The sequence below is a fragment of the Vipera berus genome, assembly GCF_964194415.1.
Source record: "Vipera berus genome assembly, chromosome: 1".
NCBI classification, from domain to species: domain Eukaryota; kingdom Metazoa; phylum Chordata; class Lepidosauria; order Squamata; family Viperidae; genus Vipera; species Vipera berus.
The window spans coordinates 148,181,231-148,203,090 of NC_138202.1; the positions used below are offsets into that span (position 1 = coordinate 148,181,231).

Genomic DNA, 21,860 nt, shown 5'->3' on the forward strand with positions numbered 1-21,860 from the left:
AAAGAAAGTCCAGTTGCTTCATGAGACAAGGATGACTGAGAATCTCCACAGAAGCCAAGCAACAAGTTAAATTTTCATCCAGCATTCAGGCATTAGCTAAAATCTCATACCGGCTAGAATGCTAAATGGTCTTAAAAAAAGAAAAAAAAACCCACCCGTGTCGAAAAAGCACTAGCATACCGTCACCGTTAACATGACAGGCACAGACTCGGAGCGAAAATGCGGGCAGACTTAACTCAGTCACTGAAGAAGACTAGTCAGGGTAACTCAGGGGTCTTCAAACTTGGCCCTTTTATGACTTGTGGACTTCAACTCCCAGAATTCCTCAGCCAGCTTTGCTGGCTGAGGAATTCTGGGAGTTGAAGTCCACAAGTCATAAAAGGGCCAAGTTTGAAGACCCCTGGGGTAACTAGACTCCCTCCACACCTTCAAATGAGGCCAAGAGGCCAGAAGAGCTTTTTTACTTCACGGCTACGAAATTTTGAAACGGGAGCTGAAAAACCGAAGGAAAAAGGCAACTTACTTTTGCGGCGCCCCCCCCCCCCAAAACAAATCGTCCGCTGCCCACCTACCATAACGGACTCTCGGCCCATGCCGCCGCCGCCGCTGCTTCCTGCCCCGCCGGCGCCCAGCCTCATCGCAGGGTTGAGGAGGCTGCCGCTACCCGCACCGCTGCCGCCGCCGCCTCCTCCTCCTCCGCCGCCCCTGCCTAGGAGTCTGCCCCGGAGAGGCTGGCGAGAGGACGGTCCGAAGGGAAGGAGCGGTTCGGGTTCCCCGCGCGGCGGAAGGAGAGGTGCCAGGAGACTGACGGGCTTCCCGGCGGGCCAGTCCGGCCGGCCTCCCATGCGGGCGCTCTTCGGCGACTGCTCCGGGCCGGGGGCTCCCACAGGGCGGACGCCTTCGCCGGGGTTGAGCTGCATGAGGGGAGGCGGCTTGGGCAGCGAGAAGGGCAACGGCTGAGGAGAGGCCGCGGCGGCCGCCGAGTCTCCGCCTGACATGGCTTTCCCGGGCGCAGGCCTGGCTCCGCCGAGCCGGCCCTGCTTACTTCCGCCGGGATCCGAGGGAGACCGTTAGCCGGAAACCGAGCAGAGAAGAGGAGAAGGAAGACCGGACACGGGGTGGGTGGGAGCTCCGTAGGGTTAACCCTCGTCGGAAGTCTGCGAGGGGGGTGGGGTGGGGAAATCACGGCGCACGCGGCCGGAGGAGGAAAGAACAAAACCTCGCGCCGGTAGGGGGAGGGGCTCCTGCTTCTCCTCTCGCCGAAGGGGAAAAGGCGGGCCAGCGTCCAAGACCCGAGCGCGGGTTGGGAGGGGGGGAAAAAGGGTAGGAGCCGGAATGGAGGTGAGGAGGGGGAAGGAGAAACGCGCGGAGCGCAGAGGACGCCGGGAGAAGCAGCTCGCTCCGAGCGGCGGAGGTTGAAAGGCGGAGCTACGGGAGCCAAGAGGGACCATTTCTGGGCGTAAAAAAAAACAAAAAACCAACAACCAAGGCGGGGGAAAAATAAAAGGAACGTGGAGGCGAAGGGAAGGTAGAGCCGACCCACGCGGATACGCAAGACCGCAGGGGGTCTTCAAACTTGGCCCTTTTATGACTTGTGGACTTCAACTCCCAGAATTCCTCAGCCAGCAAAGCTGGCTGAGGAATTCTGGGAGTTGAAGTCCACAAGTCATAAAAGGGCCAGGTTTGAAGATCCCTGCACTATAACATATATTCCTCTTCCTTGACTTAGTGACTGGAGCCAACATAAACTCTGCAATAGAGGACAGAGGAAAACAACAGCTATATATTTTCATGAAAACTTCTAGCCCGTCATAATTTCTAATGTCAGCAGCTAATCAAGGACTTGCTGCCATCATCAGTGAGTGGATACAAGAGACTTCTCCTTGGACTATTTTTTTTCTGTGAGGATGAAATGTATTCTTATGCCACCTTACTCATTTGCTGCACTGGGTGTAAGTAATACCGCATCACCTTCTACTGTTGAAATGCACATTTCAACGACTGGCGTACATGATTTATCCTTAGCAATAAAAACATATATATAAATGACAAGAGGTTTGACTGCATTATTAGTCAAAAGGACAGTCAGCCATTAGCAGTCTTCTCATGCGCACAGCCAAGACTTATCCCACTTTGATATAGAGCCGACCCACGCGGATACGCAAGACCGCAGGGGTCTTCAAACTTGGCCCTTTTATGACTTGTGGACTTCAACTCCCAGAATTCCTCAGCCAGCAAAGCTGGCTGAGGAATTCTGGGAGTTGAAGTCCACAAGTCATAAAAGGGCCAAGTTTGAAGACCCCCTGCGCAAGAGTTTCCTCAGATGGAACAGGGGCAGCACGGGAGCGTTTTGACCTCGGACGCCGGGCGTGGCTATTCGAAAAGCGGCGCTCGGAAGACCAAGCGGGACTTCCGCTCTGCGGTTGCTGCTGCTATTTCTAGCTAGTTCGCTAGGTTTCTTCCCGGTGGGGAATTTTTTTGTCAAGGGCTGTTTTGAGGGCTTTCTCCCCTCCCCCTCTTTCCTGCCCCCTTGAAAGCGATTGTTCCGCTGCCATGGAGGCGCGTCGCGCAGTCGTTGCGGTTAGTTGCGGCCGAGGTGAAGGGGGCTGGTTGATGGGGACGTCAGGCCGAGTTTACTAAGGCGGGCTCTGTGTGCGCTTCATTCTCGTGAATTGATTTTCGTTGCAGGGGCCCGAAGCCGTCGGGAGTAAGTGGCCGAGCAGGGCCTGTTCGGTGCTCTGCTGCCTTGCGGTGGTCGCCTTGCTGGCGCTCCTGATAGCCGTCGCTTGCCTGGCGCTGCGAGGTGAGGCAAGGAGGGAGAGAGCGGTCCCCCTTCTCGAAACTGGGCGAAGAAGGCCTAACCTTAATCTTAAAAGTCATTTTCATTGGCAATGGGATTTTCCCATGAATTTTACGGTGGTCCAAAAACTACTTGAAAAGCGAAGCTGTCCATGTTGCTTTTCTTTAAAAAAAAAACAAACCTCTCAAGGATCTATCCCTAACATTAATTTTTGGCCACGACTCCCAAGTATTTTATTTATTTATTTATTTATTTATTTAATTCAGTTTATATACCGCCCTTTTCCCGAAGGACTCAGGGCGGTTTACAAGGCAATTTTTTTTAAAAAAAACAATACAATATAAAATTAAAATAAAATTAAATTAAGTCTAGCCCCCAAAAATTAAAATCACAATTTAAAAAAATTAAAACCCCTCAGTCCAGACCAGATAGCTCAAAGAGCCAGGTTTTTCGGTCCCGGCGAAACGAACGAAGGTCGGGGGCAGTCCGGAGTTCTGTTGGCAGTTGATTCCATAGGGCAGGCGCACCCACAGAGAACGCCCTCCCCCTGGGGATCACCCACTGGCACTCCCTGACCGGCGGCACCCTGAGGAGGCCCTACCTGTAGGAGCGCACAGGACGATGGGAGGTTGATCTAACCTTAACCTAAACCTAGTTTCATTTTCTTGGCAATGGGATTTTCCCATGTATTTTACTGTGGTTTACAAAAAACTTCAAAGGAGAAACTGTCAATGTTGTTTCCCTTAGAACAGGGCTTTTCAACCAGTGGTACATTGGCACCTGGCAGGTGGTACACGACCATCCTAGAAAAGTGGTAGCGGGGGAGGGGAATGAGCTGAACAGGTGGCAGCACCGCACAAGCCTGAGCGAGAGATGGCTGGAGCTGCAGGGCTGTCAGGGCTCAGCGGAAGTGCCAGGATCAGCGCTTCTTCGGGGCTGTCAGGGCTTAGCAGAAGCGCCAGGATCAGCGCCAGGCTCCAGCTGGAGGACTACCTGTACTTCATCACTTTTTTCCTTTTTTTGTGTGTGTTCATCAAGTCTTGCTAGGTGATTAGTGGTACTCGGATGTTGTTGTTGTTGTTGTTGTTGTTGTTGTTAGCTGCGAAGTCGTGTCCGACCCATCGCGACCCTATGGACAACATTCCTCCAGGCCTTCCTGTCCTCTACCATCTTCTGGAGTCCATTTAAGCTCGCGCCTACTGCTTCAGTGACTCCATCCAGCCACCTCATTCTCTGTCGTCCCCTTCTTCTATTGCCCTCGATCTTTCCCAGCATTAGGCTCTTCTCCAGTGAGTCCTTCCTTCTCATTAGGTGGCCAAAGTACTTGAGTTTTAGCTTCAGAATCTGGCCTTCTAAAGAGCAGTCAGGATTGATCTCCTCTAGGACTGACCGGTTTGATCGCCTTGCAGTCCAAGGGACTCGCAGGAGTCTTCTCCAGCACCACAGTTCAAAGGCCTCAATTCTTTGGCGCTCAGCCTTTCTTATGGTCCAACTTTCACTGCCATACATTGCAACTGGAAAGACCATAGCCTTGACTATACGCACTTTTGTTGACAGGGTGATGTCTCTGCTTTTTAGTGTGCTGTCTAGATTTGCCATGGCTTTCCTCCCCAGGAGCAAGCGTCTTTTAATTTCTTGGCTACAGTCCCCGTCTGCAGTGATCTTGGAGCCCAGGAAAATAAAATCTGTCACTACCTCCATTTCTTCCCCATCTATTTGCCAGGAATTGAGAGGGCCAGATGCCATGATCTTGGTTTTCTTAATGTTAAGTTTCAACCCAAGTTTTGCACTCTCCTTCTTCACCTGCAACAAGAGCGAGAGATGGCTGGAGCTGCAGGGCTGTCAGGGCTCAGCGGAAGTGCCAGGATCAGCGCTTCTTCGGGGCTGTCAGGGCTTAGCAGAAGCGCCAGGATCAGCGCCAGGCTCCAGCTGGAGGACTACCTGTACTTCATCACTTTTTTCCTTTTTTTGTGTGTGTTCATCAAGTCTTGCTAGGTGATTAGTGGTACTCGGATGTTGTTGTTGTTGTTGTTGTTGTTAGCTGCGAAGTCGTGTCCGACCCATCGCGACCCTATGGACAACATTCCTCCAGGCCTTCCTGTCCTCTACCATCTTCTGGAGTCCATTTAAGCTCGCGCCTACTGCTTCAGTGACTCCATCCAGCCACCTCATTCTCTGTCGTCCCCTTCTTCTATTGCCCTCGATCTTTCCCAGCATTAGGCTCTTCTCCAGTGAGTCCTTCCTTCTCATTAGGTGGCCAAAGTACTTGAGTTTTAGCTTCAGAATCTGGCCTTCTAAAGAGCAGTCAGGATTGATCTCCTCTAGGACTGACCGGTTTGATCGCCTTGCAGTCCAAGGGACTCGCAGGAGTCTTCTCCAGCACCACAGTTCAAAGGCCTCAATTCTTTGGCGCTCAGCCTTTCTTATGGTCCAACTTTCACTGCCATACATTGCAACTGGAAAGACCATAGCCTTGACTATACGCACTTTTGTTGACAGGGTGATGTCTCTGCTTTTTAGTGTGCTGTCTAGATTTGCCATGGCTTTCCTCCCCAGGAGCAAGCGTCTTTTAATTTCTTGGCTACAGTCCCCGTCTGCAGTGATCTTGGAGCCCAGGAAAATAAAATCTGTCACTACCTCCATTTCTTCCCCATCTATTTGCCAGGAATTGAGAGGGCCAGATGCCATGATCTTGGTTTTCTTAATGTTAAGTTTCAACCCAAGTTTTGCACTCTCCTTCTTCACCTGCAACAAGAGCGAGAGATGGCTGGAGCTGCAGGGCTGTCAGGGCTCAGCGGAAGTGCCAGGATCAGCGCTTCTTCGGGGCTGTCAGGGCTTAGCAGAAGCGCCAGGATCAGCGCCAGGCTCCAGCTGGAGGACTACCTGTACTTCATCACTTTTTTCCTTTTTTTGTGTGTGTTCATCAAGTCTTGCTAGGTGATTAGTGGTACTCGGATGTTGTTGTTGTTGTTGTTGTTGTTGTTAGCTGCGAAGTCGTGTCCGACCCATCGCGACCCTATGGACAACATTCCTCCAGGCCTTCCTGTCCTCTACCATCTTCTGGAGTCCATTTAAGCTCGCGCCTACTGCTTCAGTGACTCCATCCAGCCACCTCATTCTCTGTCGTCCCCTTCTTCTATTGCCCTCGATCTTTCCCAGCATTAGGCTCTTCTCCAGTGAGTCCTTCCTTCTCATTAGGTGGCCAAAGTACTTGAGTTTTAGCTTCAGAATCTGGCCTTCTAAAGAGCAGTCAGGATTGATCTCCTCTAGGACTGACCGGTTTGATCGCCTTGCAGTCCAAGGGACTCGCAGGAGTCTTCTCCAGCACCACAGTTCAAAGGCCTCAATTCTTTGGCGCTCAGCCTTTCTTATGGTCCAACTTTCACTGCCATACATTGCAACTGGAAAGACCATAGCCTTGACTATACGCACTTTTGTTGACAGGGTGATGTCTCTGCTTTTTAGTGTGCTGTCTAGATTTGCCATGGCTTTCCTCCCCAGGAGCAAGCGTCTTTTAATTTCTTGGCTACAGTCCCCGTCTGCAGTGATCTTGGAGCCCAGGAAAATAAAATCTGTCACTACCTCCATTTCTTCCCCATCTATTTGCCAGGAATTGAGAGGGCCAGATGCCATGATCTTGGTTTTCTTAATGTTAAGTTTCAACCCAAGTTTTGCACTCTCCTTCTTCACCTGCAACAAGAGGCTCTTTAGTTCTTCTTCACTTTCTGCCATTAGAGTGGTATCATCTGCGTATCTTAGGTTGTTGATATTTCTTCCGGCAATCTTAATTCCAACTTTTGATTCATCTAGCCCTGCCTTTCTCATGATGTGCTCTGCATATAAGTTAAATAGGCAGGGCGACAGTATACAGCCTTGCCGGACTCCTTTCCCAATTTTGAACCAATCAGTGGTTCCGTGTCCAGTTCTCACTGTTGCTTCTTGACCCGCATATAGGTTTCTCAAGAGACAAATAAGATGGTCTGGTACTCCCATCTCTTTAAGAACTTGCCACAGTTTGTTGTGATCCACACAATCAAAGGCTTTAGCATAGTCAATGAAGCAGAAGTAGATGTTTTTCTGGAACTCCCTAGCTTTCTCCATGATCCAGCGTATGTTGGCAATTTGATCTCTAGTTCCTCTGCCTCTTCGAAATCCTGCCTGTACTTCTGGTAGTTCTCGATCCACATACTGCTGAAGTCTAGCTTGTAGGATTTTAAGCATGACTTTACTAGCATGAGAAATGAGTGCAATGGTGCGATAGTTTGAACATTCTTTGGCACTGCCTTTCTTTGGAATTGGAATGTAAACTGATCTTTTCCAATCCTGTGGCCACTGTTGAGTTTTCCAAATTTGCTGGCAAATTGAGTGTAGCACTTTTACTGCATTGTCTTTTAAGATTTTGAATAGCTCAGCTGGAATACTGTCACTTCCACTAGTTTTGTTGTTGCTCAGTTTTTCTAAGGCCCACTTCACTTCACATTCTAGGATGTCTGGCTCGAGGTCAGTGACCACCTCATTGTCATTATCAGGGACGTTAAGCTCATTCTTGTATAGTTCTTCTGTGTAATTTTGCCACCTCTTCTTAATCTCTTCTGCCTCTGTTAGGTCCCTGCCATTTTGGTCCTTTATCATGCCCATTTTTGCATTAAACGTTCCCTTCATCTCTCCAATTTTCTTGAAAAGATCTCTGGTCCTCCCTATTCTATTGTTTTCTTCTATTTCTTTGCACTGTTCATTTAAGAAGGCATTCTTATCTCTTCTAGCTATTCTCTGGAATTCTGCATTCAATTGGGCGTATCTTTCTTTTTCTCCCTTGCCTTTCGCTTCCCTCCTTTCCTCAGCTATTTGCAAACCTTCCTCAGACAGCCATTTTGCTTTCTTGCATTTCTTTTTCTTTGGGATGGTTTTGGTTGCTACCTCTTGTACAATGTCGCGAACCTCTGTCCATAGTTCTTCAGGCACTCTGTCTATCAGATCTAATTCCTTAAATCTATTTGTCACCTCTACTGTATATTCAACAGGGATATGATTTAATTCATACCTGAGTGGCCTAGTGCTTTTCCCTACTTTCTTCAGTTTAAGCCTAAACTTTGCAAGGAGAAGCTCATGGTCTGAGCCACAGTCAGCTCCTGGTCTTGTTTTTACTGACTGTATAGAGCTTCTCCATCTTTGGCTGCAGAGCATATAGTCAATCTGATTTCTGTGTTGACCATCTGGTGATGTCCATGTGTAGAGCCGTCTCTTGGGTTGTTGGAAAAGAGTGTTTGCTATGACCATTGCATTCTCTTGACAGAATTCTATCAGCCTGTGCCCTGCTTCATTTTGCACTCCAAGGCCAAACTTGCCTGTTATTCCAGTTATCTTTTGACTCGGATGTTACCATATTCTAAAAGTGGTACAATGGGTGAAAAGGTTGAAAAGCCCTGCCTAGCCCTGCTCTGCACCTGTCCAGTGCGAAGGTAGAGGCCCATCCCTTGGCTTCCGGGTTGACTGCCAGGACAATTTTTTTACTATGAGCACACAAGCCCACATTAAAAATGAAATTATGTTGTCTGCTCTTAAAAAAAAGTATATACCCATGTGCATATACACACACACACATATATGAATAACTGTCCATTTTGAATACATAGCGGAAAAAGGAAACTTGAGAGTTAAGGGTAATGCTATATGGAACAAAACTGACTGAATCTGGATGTTCTGCTTAGGATACCATGAAGCCCCTCCAAAAGGTAACAAGGAAAACAGGTCATGCAAAGGATGTGTAGTGTTCCAGACAATCCTATGAACCTTGCCCAAGCATCACTTATGTGCTATGTCCTGGATAAAAGGTAGTGAACTTTTTGCCATCCTTACTGCTCTCTGTACCGCCTTCCTGTCTGAAGCAGTGATGCTTCCAAACCAGACAGTAATGGAATACTAGAGGATGCTCTTGATTGTCCCTCTGTAGAAAGGACAGAGGGAAATGAAGATGTGCTTTTCTCATGCGACGCAGAAAATGCAGGCACTCTTGTGCCGGCTTCACCAGTGTTTCTCTGTTGAATGACCAAACTAGTCTACTCGTTAGCTGCACACCCAGAAACTTGATGCTGCTAACCACCTCCACAGAAGAATCATTAATACTCAGAGATCTGTGGTTTTGCCTACCATTTCTGAAATTGACAATGATCTCTCTAGTTTTCCCTTCATTTAAAACGAGGCTGTTTTTGTTACACCAGTTCACCAAAGCCTGTACTTCCTTGTGGTAAGCACCCTCATTGTCGTCTTGAATAAGACCCACTATACTTGTAACTTGTCATATTTAAATCCACATTCAAATTCAGATCAATTTCAATCTCATCCTATTGAGTTTATTCTTCTGTGACATCAATACACCATCTCTTTATGGAGTCTTATATTCTTAAAATTAATTTTTGAGTCAATTGTTCAAAAATATCCCTCAAATATGTAACGAGAGTAGCTTATTTCATTCTTTATTAACAACTTCAATTTAAGTATTCTTTAATGGCACTTTATTTCCTTTTAGTTTCGTCTATATCCAACCTTCAAAGTCCTATCTTATGTTTTTCTTCCAAAAAACCCTAAACAGCTTCCCATGTGAAGGATTTTTAAAGTCTTTAAATTCTTTTAAGAGTCTCACTCACTGAATGCAAAAAAGTTGTTTTAAACCAGTAAAAAACTATTTCAACGATCATCAAGAAATTAAGCACAGCCAAGCTTTTTGTCCACAAAGGTTGAATTACAACTGTAAGCTTATATGGTTTCCTTTAATTCCCAATCGCTCTACTCATATAAGCCGAACTCAGAACCTCAGTTCCTATAGCCTATTACACAGCTGTCCAGAGTGTGCATGGCTATCTCACAATCTCACCTTTCTTTGGAGAGATTGCACTAGCCAGGATCCAACATCCAGCTGCTCTCTGTCTAAACACTGTCTTGCTTAGGGATGTGTAGCTCACCCTAGAGACCACAGGAAGTTGATGTATGTTTCAGGGAAATAAAATCACAAAATGGCTCTAATTTTATTAGGGTTTATCAACTCTAGTGGAAATACTGTTGCCTTAAATTCTGGGGAGCTAAACAGGTAATTTTTATGATGAACAGCATTTCATTTCCTAAACTTCTTGAGTAAAGTTTTTAGCTTTGTAGATTATGCGTATGTATGTATACATATGTTATACATATATACATAGCATTACACACCATTGCAAAAAGTCTTAAACATAATATGTTTGATATTGATCCTTGTGCAGGCCATAATAAACTCCATAATGCATATGCACATATACAAGTATTAGTACTATAAAAGCTTAAAAATAAGTACCATATGATTTGTTTTTCCTGTACCTATATTTATTACTGATACTGGACTTTGGAACACATTAATATTAATCCAGTTTCACCTGAACTCACCAATACATTATCATCATGTCAGGAGAAGTGGCTGTGATAATATAAATAAGACTTTGCTGTCTTCAAAAGAGTGACTTTTGTCTTTCAAATGCAGATGGTCTGAATGTTGTCCTGATGGGTTTGTTCTACTGTGTTGTGCCATGCATTTGTGAAGTAGTTTTTTTTGTTTCTCCAATGTACATGTCTCACTGCATTGTTCTGCATATATCACATTGCTCATTGTGTCTGGGTGTTTAAGTTAAGCTTTCTTTAGGCATAATGGAAAACCAAATATAAGATGAAACGTGTGTCCCAGTACAAACAACAAAGAAATAAGGTATTCTTGTTAGCATAATTGTGTGAATTCAGCGGGTATGGTTTAAAACATATTCTTTTATGATTTCAAAGTGAGAACAAACTTGATCTCTTCAAGCGTTAAACCTTTTTTTTAAAAAAAAAATCACCTTTTTAAGCAGGTCAGACGTTAGATGATGACTGAGCCGATCATTTTATCAGGCATTACACTGCTCAGGGTGTGTTTTTCTTTAAAGGAAACGTGTTAGGAAAGTAATTTTTTCTTTTTTTTTATTAAAGAGTTTTACAGAAACAAAATTTTACAATACATCCCCAAATTCGCCCCTCCCCAAACCACCCCACTTCCCCCCCCACTTCCCAGAGCTAAATACAGGGTTATAGTTATAATAATCATATTCTAAATAAGGATTATCCATAATATAAAATTAACCAAGTTCATAATGTGCTTTAACTCCGCTTTAACATAGATACATACAAAGTACTAAGACTAAGATCAATAACAATATCCCTCTAAAATCTACTCATAAGCTAAATGGAACTTTTTAGTCCCATATTTATTCTGAATATAATCTATCCATCTCCTCCAAACTGAAATATATCTTTCCTGTGAATGATCTTTCAAATAGGCAGAAATCTTAGACATTTCTGCAAGATTCGAAACTTTAAACACCCATTCTTCTATAGTAGGCAAACTATCCTTCTTCCAATATTGTCCCACCAGTAACCGTGCTGCTGTTATCATATTCAACATCAAATTGGTTTCTTTAACATCGCAATCTACAACAATACCCAATAAAAACAATTGCGGAGAAAACTTTATCTTTCTCTTAAAAATCTTTTGAGTGTTCCACCAAATTTTAATCCAAAAAGCTTTTATATTTCTACAAGTCCACCACATATGAAAATAGGTGGCTTCTAAACTACCACATCTCCAACATTTAGACTGTAAGTTAGGATACATGTTAGACAACTTCTTGGGATCCAGATGCCATCTATAAAACATTTTATAAAAATTTTCTCTTAAATTTTGAGCCTGAGTAAATTTAACATTTCTGACCCAAATTATCTCCCAAGTATCCAGCTGAATTGGTTCCTGAATATTTTGTGCCCACTTTATCATACAATCTTTAACTAATTCCGTTTCCGAGTCCAATTCAATTAAAACATTATATATCCTCTTTATATGTGCACAATTTAAATCTCTAATTTGTTTTACTAAATTTTGATCTGTAATTGTGATGCCAACCTTTTGATCTGACTTCCACCTAGCTTTCAGTTGAGTATATTGAAACCAAGAGTAACTTATATTTTCTTGTCTTAACTCCTCTAATGATTTAAGTTGCCAATCATTCCCTTCCAATCTAAGTAATTCCTTATAGGAAACCATATCCAAACTCACTCCCATAGATACGCCCTCTATCGCGTGTCCAGGAATTCCCCAGATCGGTATTTTATAATTTAACTTATAATAATACTTTTTCCAGACACGCAACAAAGCACTTCTAAGGATATGAGATTTAAAAGCCCTACCTTCTTATCATAAAGCAAGTATGCATGCCATCCATATACCAAATCCCATCCCTCAAGATGAAGTATTCTCTTATTAGTTAAATTAAGCCAGTCACTAACCCACGTCAAGGCCACTGCATCATAATACACTTTGAAATTCGGCGCCTTAAGTCCCCCTCTTTCCCAAGCATCTTATAAAATCTTAAATTTAACTCTTGGTTTTTTCCCCGCCCAAATAAATTTATTAATACCCTTCTGCCATTGATCAAGGTTGGCATCCTTTTTCAATATAGGTATCATTTGAAACAAAAAAAAGAAACTTTGGCAGAACATTCATTTTAACAACTGCAATTCTTCCCAATAAAGATAATTGTAGTTTTTTCCAATTATTTAAATCCCTTTGTACCTTCAACCATAGTGTTTCATAATTATTCTTATATAATTTTACATTTGAGGCTGCAATATACACTCCTAAATATTTAACCTTTTTCACTATTTCAAAACCTGTTAATTTAGTTAACATATCCCTTTCACTCATAGATAAATTCTTAGATAATATCTTAGTCTTATTACTATTCACCTTGAACCCAGAAACTTTACCATACTGAGTTATAATTTCGATCAAATCTATAACCGACTGTAACGGTTGAGATACTGTCACAACCAAGTCATCAGCAAAAGCTCTCAATCTATAATCATTCTGTTTTATTTTAATTCCCTTTATCATAGAGGACTCTCGAATTTTAATTAATAAAATCTCTAATGTTAAAACAAACAATGGTGATAGGGGGCATCCCTGTCTTGTACCTTTTTCAATTTTAAACGTCTCTGTTAGCCCCCCATTAATTATAATTTGTGCAGTTTGTTGTTGATATATAGCTTTAATAGAATATAGAAAACCTTCTCCAAAATTCATCTCCTCAACAACTCTCAATAAAAATTGCCAATTCAATTGGTCAAAGACTTTCTCTGCATCCAAAAATATCAATGCTGCAGGGACTTGGTTGTTCTTATCCAAGTATTCAAGCAAGTTTACAATTTGTCTTACATTATATTTCATATACCTTCCAGATATAAATCCCGATTGATCACTATGAATCATTTGTTTCAAAACTTGCATTAATCTATTAGCCAATACTTTAGCAAAAATCTTATAATCTGTATTCAAAAGCGATATAGGTCTATAATTTTTAGGTTGAGTAAGGTCTTGATCCTCCTTTGGAATCAGTGATACAAAAGCTGTCCTCCATGATGGAGGAACTGCACCTCCAGTCTGAATTTCATTAAACAAAATCTTTAAAGGTTCAATCATTTCAACCAACAACATTTTATAATAAATTGCTGTTAATCCATCTGTTCCCGGAGCCTTGCCCAGTTTCAGCTGTTTAATAGCTAAAGAGATTTCTTCTGATGTTATTGAGCAATTCAACTCAAGTTGTTGCTCTTTTGAAAGTCTCGGAAAATGAGCTTCCTGTAAATACTTATCTATATCTAAAACTTTCTCTAGAATATAATTTCGAGTAAAAATCTAAAAAACTCCTCTTAATCAAGTAAATTTTTCAAGCGCCAAGTTTGAACTTCTTTGTGGACCACAGTAAAATGCTTGGAAGAATACTAAGGCAATAAAAATCAATCTAGAGTTGGATTAGGGTTAGGTTTACATGGGGTAATAACTGAAAACTAAGGATAGGAATAGATTCTTAGCGGTTTTCTAAGGAAAGTGACATTGACATCCTTCGGAGCTGGACCACAGTAAAATTCATGTGAAAATCACATTGCCAATGAAAGTGAATATAGAGCTAGGATTATGATTAGGGTTATGTCTACCTGGAGTCATGACGAAAAACTAATACAAGGGATAGATTCTTTCAATTTGGAGTTGTTTGTCAACCACATTGAAATACATGGAAAAGTCCCATTGCAAATGAAAATGAACTTAGGGTTAGGGTTGGGATTCGGATTAGGTCTCCTTGGTGTCATAGTGTAAACCAAATGCTAAAGATAGATTCCAAAGGTTTTTGAAGGAAAGGAAAGATGACAGCTTTTCATTTGGAGTTCTTTGTGGACACCGATAAAATAGATGGAAAAATCTCATTGCCAAAGAAAATGAATTTAGGCTTGGGGTAGGGTTAGGTCTCTTGGAGTCATAGCCAAAAACTATTACTAGTGATGGATTTCTAGAGGTTTTTGAAGGAAAGGAAAGTTTTTTTTTATAATCTTTTATTAATTTTCTATTATTAAAATTCATTAGTGCTTAATGAATAACGTGTTTTCTGGGTTGATTTGTTTTGCTTAGTAATACAAGTTACGTTCTTACACTCTATCCTGTTTTTCCAGCCATTGATACAATAGGTTCCATGTGTGAAAATATTTTGTCTTCTTTTTTCTTTGATTCTCAATGTAAGTCTAACCATTTCAGCACAGTCTAGTATTTTCTTGATTATCTCTTCATCCAATGGTGTTTTTTCATTTTTCTAGTGCTGAGCAAATACAATCCTCGCTGCTGTTAATACATGTAATGGGTTTTTTAAATAAAATTGATTAATGTTTCCATATGTGTTTCCTAACATCTTTTTTAACCAAGTATGTATTTTTGTGAAACTTTTTTTTGCTTTTGTCAAACATATACCAGGATATTGATTACATTTCCAACATTCACTAGATATATTTATAAACATTTTTGCTAATCTGACAGGTGGAAGATGACATCAATAGTAGTAACTGTGAGGGATCCTGGAGTCCTAGTGGACAATCACTTAAATATGAGCCAGCAGAGTGCTGCAGCTGCCAAAAAAGCCAACACAGTGCTAGGCTGCATTAACAGAAGGATAGAATCAAGATCACATGGAGTATTAATACCACTTTACAATGCCTTGGTAAGGCCACACTTGGAATACAGCATCCAGTTTTGGTCACCACGATGTAAAAAAGATGTTGAGATTCTAGAATAGGGCTTTTCAACCAGTGGTACGGGTACCACCTGTGGTACATTGGCACCTGGCAGGTGGTACACGACCATCCTAGAAAAGTAGTGGGGGAGGGGAATGAGCTGAACCGGTGGCAGCACCGCACAAGCTGAGCGAGAGATGCCTGGAGCTGCAGGGCTGTCAGGGCTCAGCAGAAGCACCAGGATCAGCACTTCTTCGGGGCTGTCAGGACTCAGCGGAAGCGCCAGGATCAGCGCCAGGCTCCAGCTGAAGCTCAGTGCTGATCCCAGAGCTTCTGCTAAGCCCAGAGGAAGCGCCGATCAGCTGGAATGTTGCAGCATCTCCAGGGTCTTGTGATTTACATTCAGATGCTTGGCAACTGATTCATATTTATGATGGTCACAGTGTCCCAGGGTCATATGAAGTGACCAAAACCTGCTGCAACCACCCAGCAGACGGGGGGAATAAAAACCAAACCCCACCCCACCCCTGCTGCCAATCCTCAACAGAAATGCTCACAACAGTGAAAACCTCGGATAGGAGGAAGAGTGCTGCCGGGCAGGCAGGCAGGTGTCTTGCTCGGCTGTGGCTTGGGGCACTTTTTTCAGTGCCATTGTAACTTTCAACAGTCACTAAGTGAACTGTTGTAAGTCGAGGACTACTTGTACTTCACTTTTTTCCTTTTTTTTGGTCATCTAGTTTTTGACACTGTGCTAGGTGACTGGTGGTACTTGGATGCTGCCATATCCTAAAAGTGGTACAATGGGTGAAAAAGTTGAAAATCCCTGCTCTAGAAAGTACAGAGAAGAAGCAACAAAGATGATTAGGGGACTGGAGGCTAAAACATATAAGTACGGCTGCTGGAATTGGGTATGTCTAGTTTAATGAAGAGAAGGGTGAGGGGTGACATGATAGCAGTGTTCCAATATCTCAGGGGCTGCCACAAAGAAGAGGGAATCAAGCTATTCTCCAAAGCGCCTGAAGGCAGGACAAGAAGCAACAGATGGAAACTAATCAAGGAGAGAAGCAACCTAGAACTAACGAGAAACTTCCTGACAGTTAGAACAATTAACCAGTGGAACAACCTGCCTCCAGAAGTGGTGAATGCTCCAACACTGGAAGTTTTTAAGAAGAGACTGGCTAGCCATTTGTCTGAAATGGTATAGGGTTTCCTGCCTGAGCAGGGGGGTGGAATAGATGACCTTCAAGATCCCTTCCAACTTTTACTACTACTACTACTACTACTACTACTATTACATCTATAAAACATTTTATATAGGTTTTCTTTATATGAAGTTGCCATTGTCAGTTCATATTTTCTTTCTTTGTTCATCCTCCATTTTCAAATTCAATAAAACATTATACAATTTCTTCATCAGTTTTTCATCAAAAATCAACAACACCCGATCCGTGGTGTCATAGCTAAAAACTAATATTAGGAATGTATTTGTAGACATTTTTGATGGAAAGGAAAGTTGACAGTGTTTCAAACTTTCCTTCAAAAATCCCTACAAATTCAACACTACTGTTAGTTTTTTTTCTATGACACCAAGGAGACCTAACCCTAACTAACCCTAAACCCTACAGGTGAAACTCAAAAAATTAGAATATTGTGCAAAAGTTCATTTATTTCTGTAATGCAACTTAAAAGGGGAAACTAATATATGAGATAGACTCATTACATGCAAAGCAAGATAGTTCAAGCCCTGATTTGTCATAATTGTGATGATTATGGCGTACAGCTCATGAAAACCCCAAATCCACAATCTCAGAAAATTAGAATATTACATGCAATCAATTAAACAAGGAGTGTACATAAAACAATATTGGACCTCTGAAAAGTATAAGCATTCATATGTACTCAGTACTTGGTTTGGGCCCCTTTTGCAGCAATTACTGCCTCAATGCGGCATGGCATGGAAGCTATCAGCCTGTGGCACTGCTGAGGTGTTATGGAAGACCAGGATGCTTCAATAGCAGCCTTCAGCTCTTCTGCATTGTTCGGTCTCATGTCTCTCATCTTTCTCTTGGCAATGCCCCATAGATTCTCTACAGGGTTCAGGTCAGGCGAGTTTGCTGGCCAATCAAGCACAGTAATCCCACAGTCATTGAACCAGGTGCTGGTGCTTTTGGCAGTGTGGGCAGGTGCCAAGTCCTGCTGGAAAATGAAGTCAGCATCCCCATAAAACTCGTCTGCGGAAAGAAGCGTGAAGTGCTCCAAAATCTCCTGGTAGATGGCTGCGTTGAACCTGGACTTAATGAAGCACAGTGGACCAATACCAGCAGATGACATGGCTCCCAAATCAACACAGACTGTGCAAACTTCACACTGGACTTCAAGCATCTTGCAGTGTGTGCCTCTCCATTCTTCCTCCAGACTCTGGGTCCTTGATTTCCAAATGAGATGCAAAAGTTGCTTTCATCAGAAAAGAGGACTTTGGACCACTGAGCAATAGACCAGGTCTGTTTTTCTTTAGCCCAGGTAAGATGCTTCTGACGTTGTTAGTTGTTCAGGAGCGGCTTGACAAGAGGAATACGACATTTGAAGCCCATGTCCAGGATCCATCTGTGTGTGGTGGCTCTTGATGCACTGACTCCAGCCTCAGTCCACTCCTTGTGAAAGTCCCCAACACTTTTGAATGGCCTTTTCCTAACAATCCTCTCCAGGCTGCGGTCATCCCTGCTGCTTGTGCACCTTTTTCTTCCACACTTTTCCCTTCCACATAACTTTCTATTAATGTGCTTTGATACAGCACTTTGGGAACATCCAACTTCTTTTGCAATTACCTTTTGAGGCTTTCCTTCCTTATGGAGGGTGTCAATGATGGTTTTCTGCACAACTGTCAGGTCAGCAGTCTTCCCCATGATTGTGATTCCTACTGAACCAGACTGAGAGACCATTTAAAGGCTCAGGAACCCTTTGCAGGTGTTATGGCTTAATTAGCTGATTACAGTGGGACACTTTGAGCCTAGAATTTTGCACCTTTTCACAATATTCTAATTTTCTGAGATTGTAGATTTGGGGTTTTCATGAGCTGTAAGCCATAATCATCACAATTATGACAAATCAGGGCTTGAACTATCTTGCTTTGCATGTAATGAGTCTATCTCATATATTAGTTTCCCCTTTTAAGTTACATTACTGAAATAAATGAACTTTTCCACGATATTCTAATTTTTCGAGTTTCACCTATACATTCATTTTTATTGGCAATGGGATTTTCCCATTATACTGTTCTCTCCAAAGCAGTCCAAGTGAAAAGCTGTCAAATTTCCTTTCCTTCAAAAACTTCTACAAATCCATCACTAGTATTGGTTTTTGGCTATGACACCAAGGAGATGTAACCCTAGCCCCAACCCCAACCCTAACCCTAAATTCATTTTCATTGGCAATGGGATTTTCCCATTTATTTTTTCTTCATAAACAACTCCGAAAGAAAAGCTGTCAACTTTCCTTATAAAACTTCTAGAAATCCATCACTAGTATTAGCTTTTGGCTATGACACCCTGGAGATCCCTAACTCTAACTCCAATCCTAACCCTAACCCTAAATTCATTTTCATTGGCAATGGGATTTTCCCATTTATTTTACTGTTCTCCATAAATAGGCCAAAACGAAAAGCTGTCATCTTTCCTTTCTTTCAAAAACCTCTAGAAATCCATCACTAGTATTAATTTTTCCCTATAACACCAAGGAGGCCTGACCCTAACCCTAAATTCATTTTCATTGGCAATGGGATTTTCCCATGTATTTTCCTATTCTTCACAAATAAGTCCAAACGAAAAACTGTCAACTTTCCTTTCCTTAAAAAACCTCTAGAAATCCATCACTAGTATTAGTGTTTGGCTATGACACCAAGGAGATCTAACCCTAACGCTAACCCTAAATTCATTTTCATTGGCAATAAGATTTTCCCATGTATTTTACTGTTCTCCACAAAGAACTCCGAAAGAAAAGGTTTCAACTTTCTTTTCCTTCAAAAACCTCTAGAAAATCCTCACCTGTATTAGTTCTTCCCTATGACACCAAGGAGATCTAACCCTAACCCCAACCCTAACCCTAACCCAGGGGTCAGCAACCTGAAACAGTGAAAGAGCCACTTGGAACCGGTTCCCTCACAAAAGGAAAAACTGGGAGCCACAAAAAAGGATGCGCACACGTGTGCATGTGCAAAACAAGAGGCTTGGCAGAACAGTGGAGCCTAAGGGGAGACATGCAGCCGCCCTGCCCCCTCCGCTCTCATTCACTCACCTTTGCTTGGAAAAGCTTCCCTCTCGCTCTCATTTATTCATGTTTTGTTTGCAAAAGCTTCTCTCTCGCTCTCTCATTCCCTCACTTTTGCTCTAAAAAGCCTCTTTCACGCTCTCATTCACTCACACTGCTCAAAAAACGTTTCTCTCTCGCTCTCATTCACTCACCAACTCAAAAAGCCAGCCGCAGCACCTCCATTGACGTCCATGGGGACACTTGGCAATTAAAACCACTCCCGCTACTGCTGCTAACTTTTTCACTTGCTGCTTGATTCCGATTTAACCTGAGAATCCCCGGATGCCACTGCTGGGGGTGGAGGAGGCTGCCCGGGTTCGGCCGTAGTGGAAGTCAACGACAGTAGTGGTGGAGGTGGCGGCGATGCTGGAGGTCTGCCGCATCTCCGTCAGCCTCCGCTTCCCCCGCAGAAACAAATCCGTGCCGGCCCCCATGGCAGCAGCGAGCCCCAAGCAGCGGGCAATCGCTCTGCCAGCAGTGGCTGCTGTTGGGGCTGGAGCGTCTTTGGCGGCAGGAGTAGCAACGCCTGCCTGTCGGGTGGAAAAAACAGGTTGGCAGTGGCAGCAGCAGCGGTTGCTTTTCAGGCAGCTTAGTGCCCTTGCCGAGATATGGAGGTGCTCCAGGCCCGTGCTCCGCTCCTCTCCACTGTTGGTGACTCTGAACAGCTGGCCCCGACCTCTGCCGACTGGACCCCGTCAGTGGAGGTCGGGGCCGGTGGAACAGAGTCGTCAGCTGATCAGCAGCCCTGTGTATGCATCCTCCCGGGCCCACGGGAGCTCTGGCGACTCCGTAAGGCCAGCCCCGAACTTCACAAGTGGAAATTGAGGGAGATTGCCAAGAACACGAGATCGGCGTTTCTCAGCCCGCACTGATCTCGCGCTCCTTACACTCTCCCTCTCTTTCAGTTTGCTTTCTGCATTTGGGATGAAGACTCGAGATTCGGCGTTCATGACTGATCACCCAACCAAGAAGAAAATGTGGATGACATTTTGTACAAGCAATCTGTAATTCATCCAAACTGATATGAAATAAGAGCTCCTTACAGTCTCCCTCTCTTTGTTTCAGCTTGCTTTCTGCATTTGGGATGAAGACTCGAGATTCGGTGTTTCTCTGCGCCCGCTGATCAGCACGCGTGGAGAAACGCCCATTCCCTTTGCTGAGTTGTCCCAGTTGCTTGCGTTGCAGAAGGCAAGTATTTGGGATGAAGACTCGAGATTCGGCGTTTCTCAGCTTTCTGCATTTGGGACGAAGACTTGAGATTCGGCGTTTCTCAGCCCACACTGATCTCACCCTCCTTACAGTCTCACTCTCTCGAGTCTCAAGTCTTTGTCCCAAATGCAGAAAGCTGAGAAACGCCGAATCTCGAGTCTTCGTCCCAAATGCAGAAAGCAGTGATCTCGCCCTCCTTACAGTCTCCCTCTCTTTGTTTTAGCTTGCCTTCTGCATTTGGGACGAAGACTCGAGACTTGAGAGAGGGAGACTGTAAGGAAGGCGAGATCAGTGCGGGCTAAGAAACGCCAAATCTTGGGACTTCCGGTGGCTCCGCGGCGACGGAGACAGCCTTCCCGGGCTGCCCGCGGCTCAGCTGTTGTTTTTTCGCCCGAAACAGCGCCGATCAGCTGTTCGGGCGAATTTGAAGCCCCCTCCTCGGGAGAAGAGGAGGGGGTGAGGCCCCAGGTAGGGGTAGAGTTCTCCGGGGCCGCCTGAGCTTGGAGCTTGGGCGGCTGAAGGATTGAACTCCCCCGAAGCCTGGGTTGCTCCCAGCTGGCTGGCGTCTCTGCTCCGGACTTCTTGGAGCAGAGCCAGGCGTCTGCGACCACCCCTGCCTGAAGAAAGGACTTTGGATTAAAGGAGCAGGCAGAGCGGTACAAGAGGAAAAGGTGAAGAGGATTATTTTATTATACTCTCGAGCTTGATGGACTTTTTAAACTTTTAGTGAAAGTGCGTCACAATTGAAAAGTAAAAGATGGCGGCTAAACCTCCCCCTAAAACTCTTTGGAGTGGTGGATCTTCTCCGGTGCAACAATCATCATTACAGGCGTTGCATCCTCCTGATGTATTGACACCGAAGGATTTACGAGATGCTCTGGATAAACTTTTGGAATCAATTAATCAATCAATGGCTGATAAATTTGCACAGATGGAGGAGAAATTGGAGAAACTGGAGGAGAGAATGGAAGAGAGGATGGAACAGAAGCTCAGCGTTATGAAGGTAGACATTTTGTCTTCAGTGCATAAAGTGGCGGAATGTGTGGAAGATTTAGATGAAAAATTGGATGATTTGACTCAAAAGAATGAAATATTAGAAGTTAAAGTACGGGAGAATGAAAATTTAAGAGACAAAATGGAAAGGGAATTAAGCCTTGCCCAATATTACCAGATGCAGTTTGCTGTTAGAATCAGAGGTTTAAAAGAGAACATTAAGGAAGATTTAAAGCAGCTGGTTTCTGAGGCTTTTGAAGTGGTATTGAATCAGCCAGCATCTGAAATAAGAGCAGCTATGGATAAAGTGTTCCGTGTAAACTCATGGATTGCCAGACAGAGAAAGTTGCCTAGAGATGTGGTGGTTTACTTCACAAAAAGAGAAATCAGAGATGAAGTTATACAAGCTGCCTATGATGCTAAAGTTGTGATTGCTGATCAAGAAGTT

The 21,860-nt window shown here is 43.7% G+C and overlaps 2 protein-coding genes across 3 annotated transcripts in view; one reads left to right on the top strand and one right to left on the bottom strand.

The window, feature by feature from the left end:
* The window catches only part of PRPF40A (pre-mRNA processing factor 40 homolog A), a 36,987-nt gene extending 35,758 nt beyond the window's left edge, over positions 1–1,229 (bottom strand). The window contains exon 1 of one of the 2 annotated variants that reach the window (XM_081333892.1): positions 573–1,229. In XM_081333892.1, coding sequence (XP_081190018.1) covers positions 573–998 — 426 coding nt within the window. In that variant the 5' untranslated portion in view covers positions 999–1,229. The remainder of the gene's footprint in view (positions 1–572) is intronic. The other variant, XM_081333893.1, reaches the window with a different exon arrangement.
* Positions 1,230–2,403: 1,174 nt separating this feature from the next.
* The window catches only part of ARL6IP6 (ARF like GTPase 6 interacting protein 6), a 34,606-nt gene continuing 15,149 nt past the window's right edge, over positions 2,404–21,860 (top strand). The window contains exons 1-2 of the mRNA XM_081337673.1: positions 2,404–2,580; positions 2,689–2,803. Of these exons, the coding sequence (XP_081193799.1) occupies positions 2,554–2,580; positions 2,689–2,803 (142 nt within the window). The 5' untranslated portion in view covers positions 2,404–2,553. The remainder of the gene's footprint in view (positions 2,581–2,688; positions 2,804–21,860) is intronic.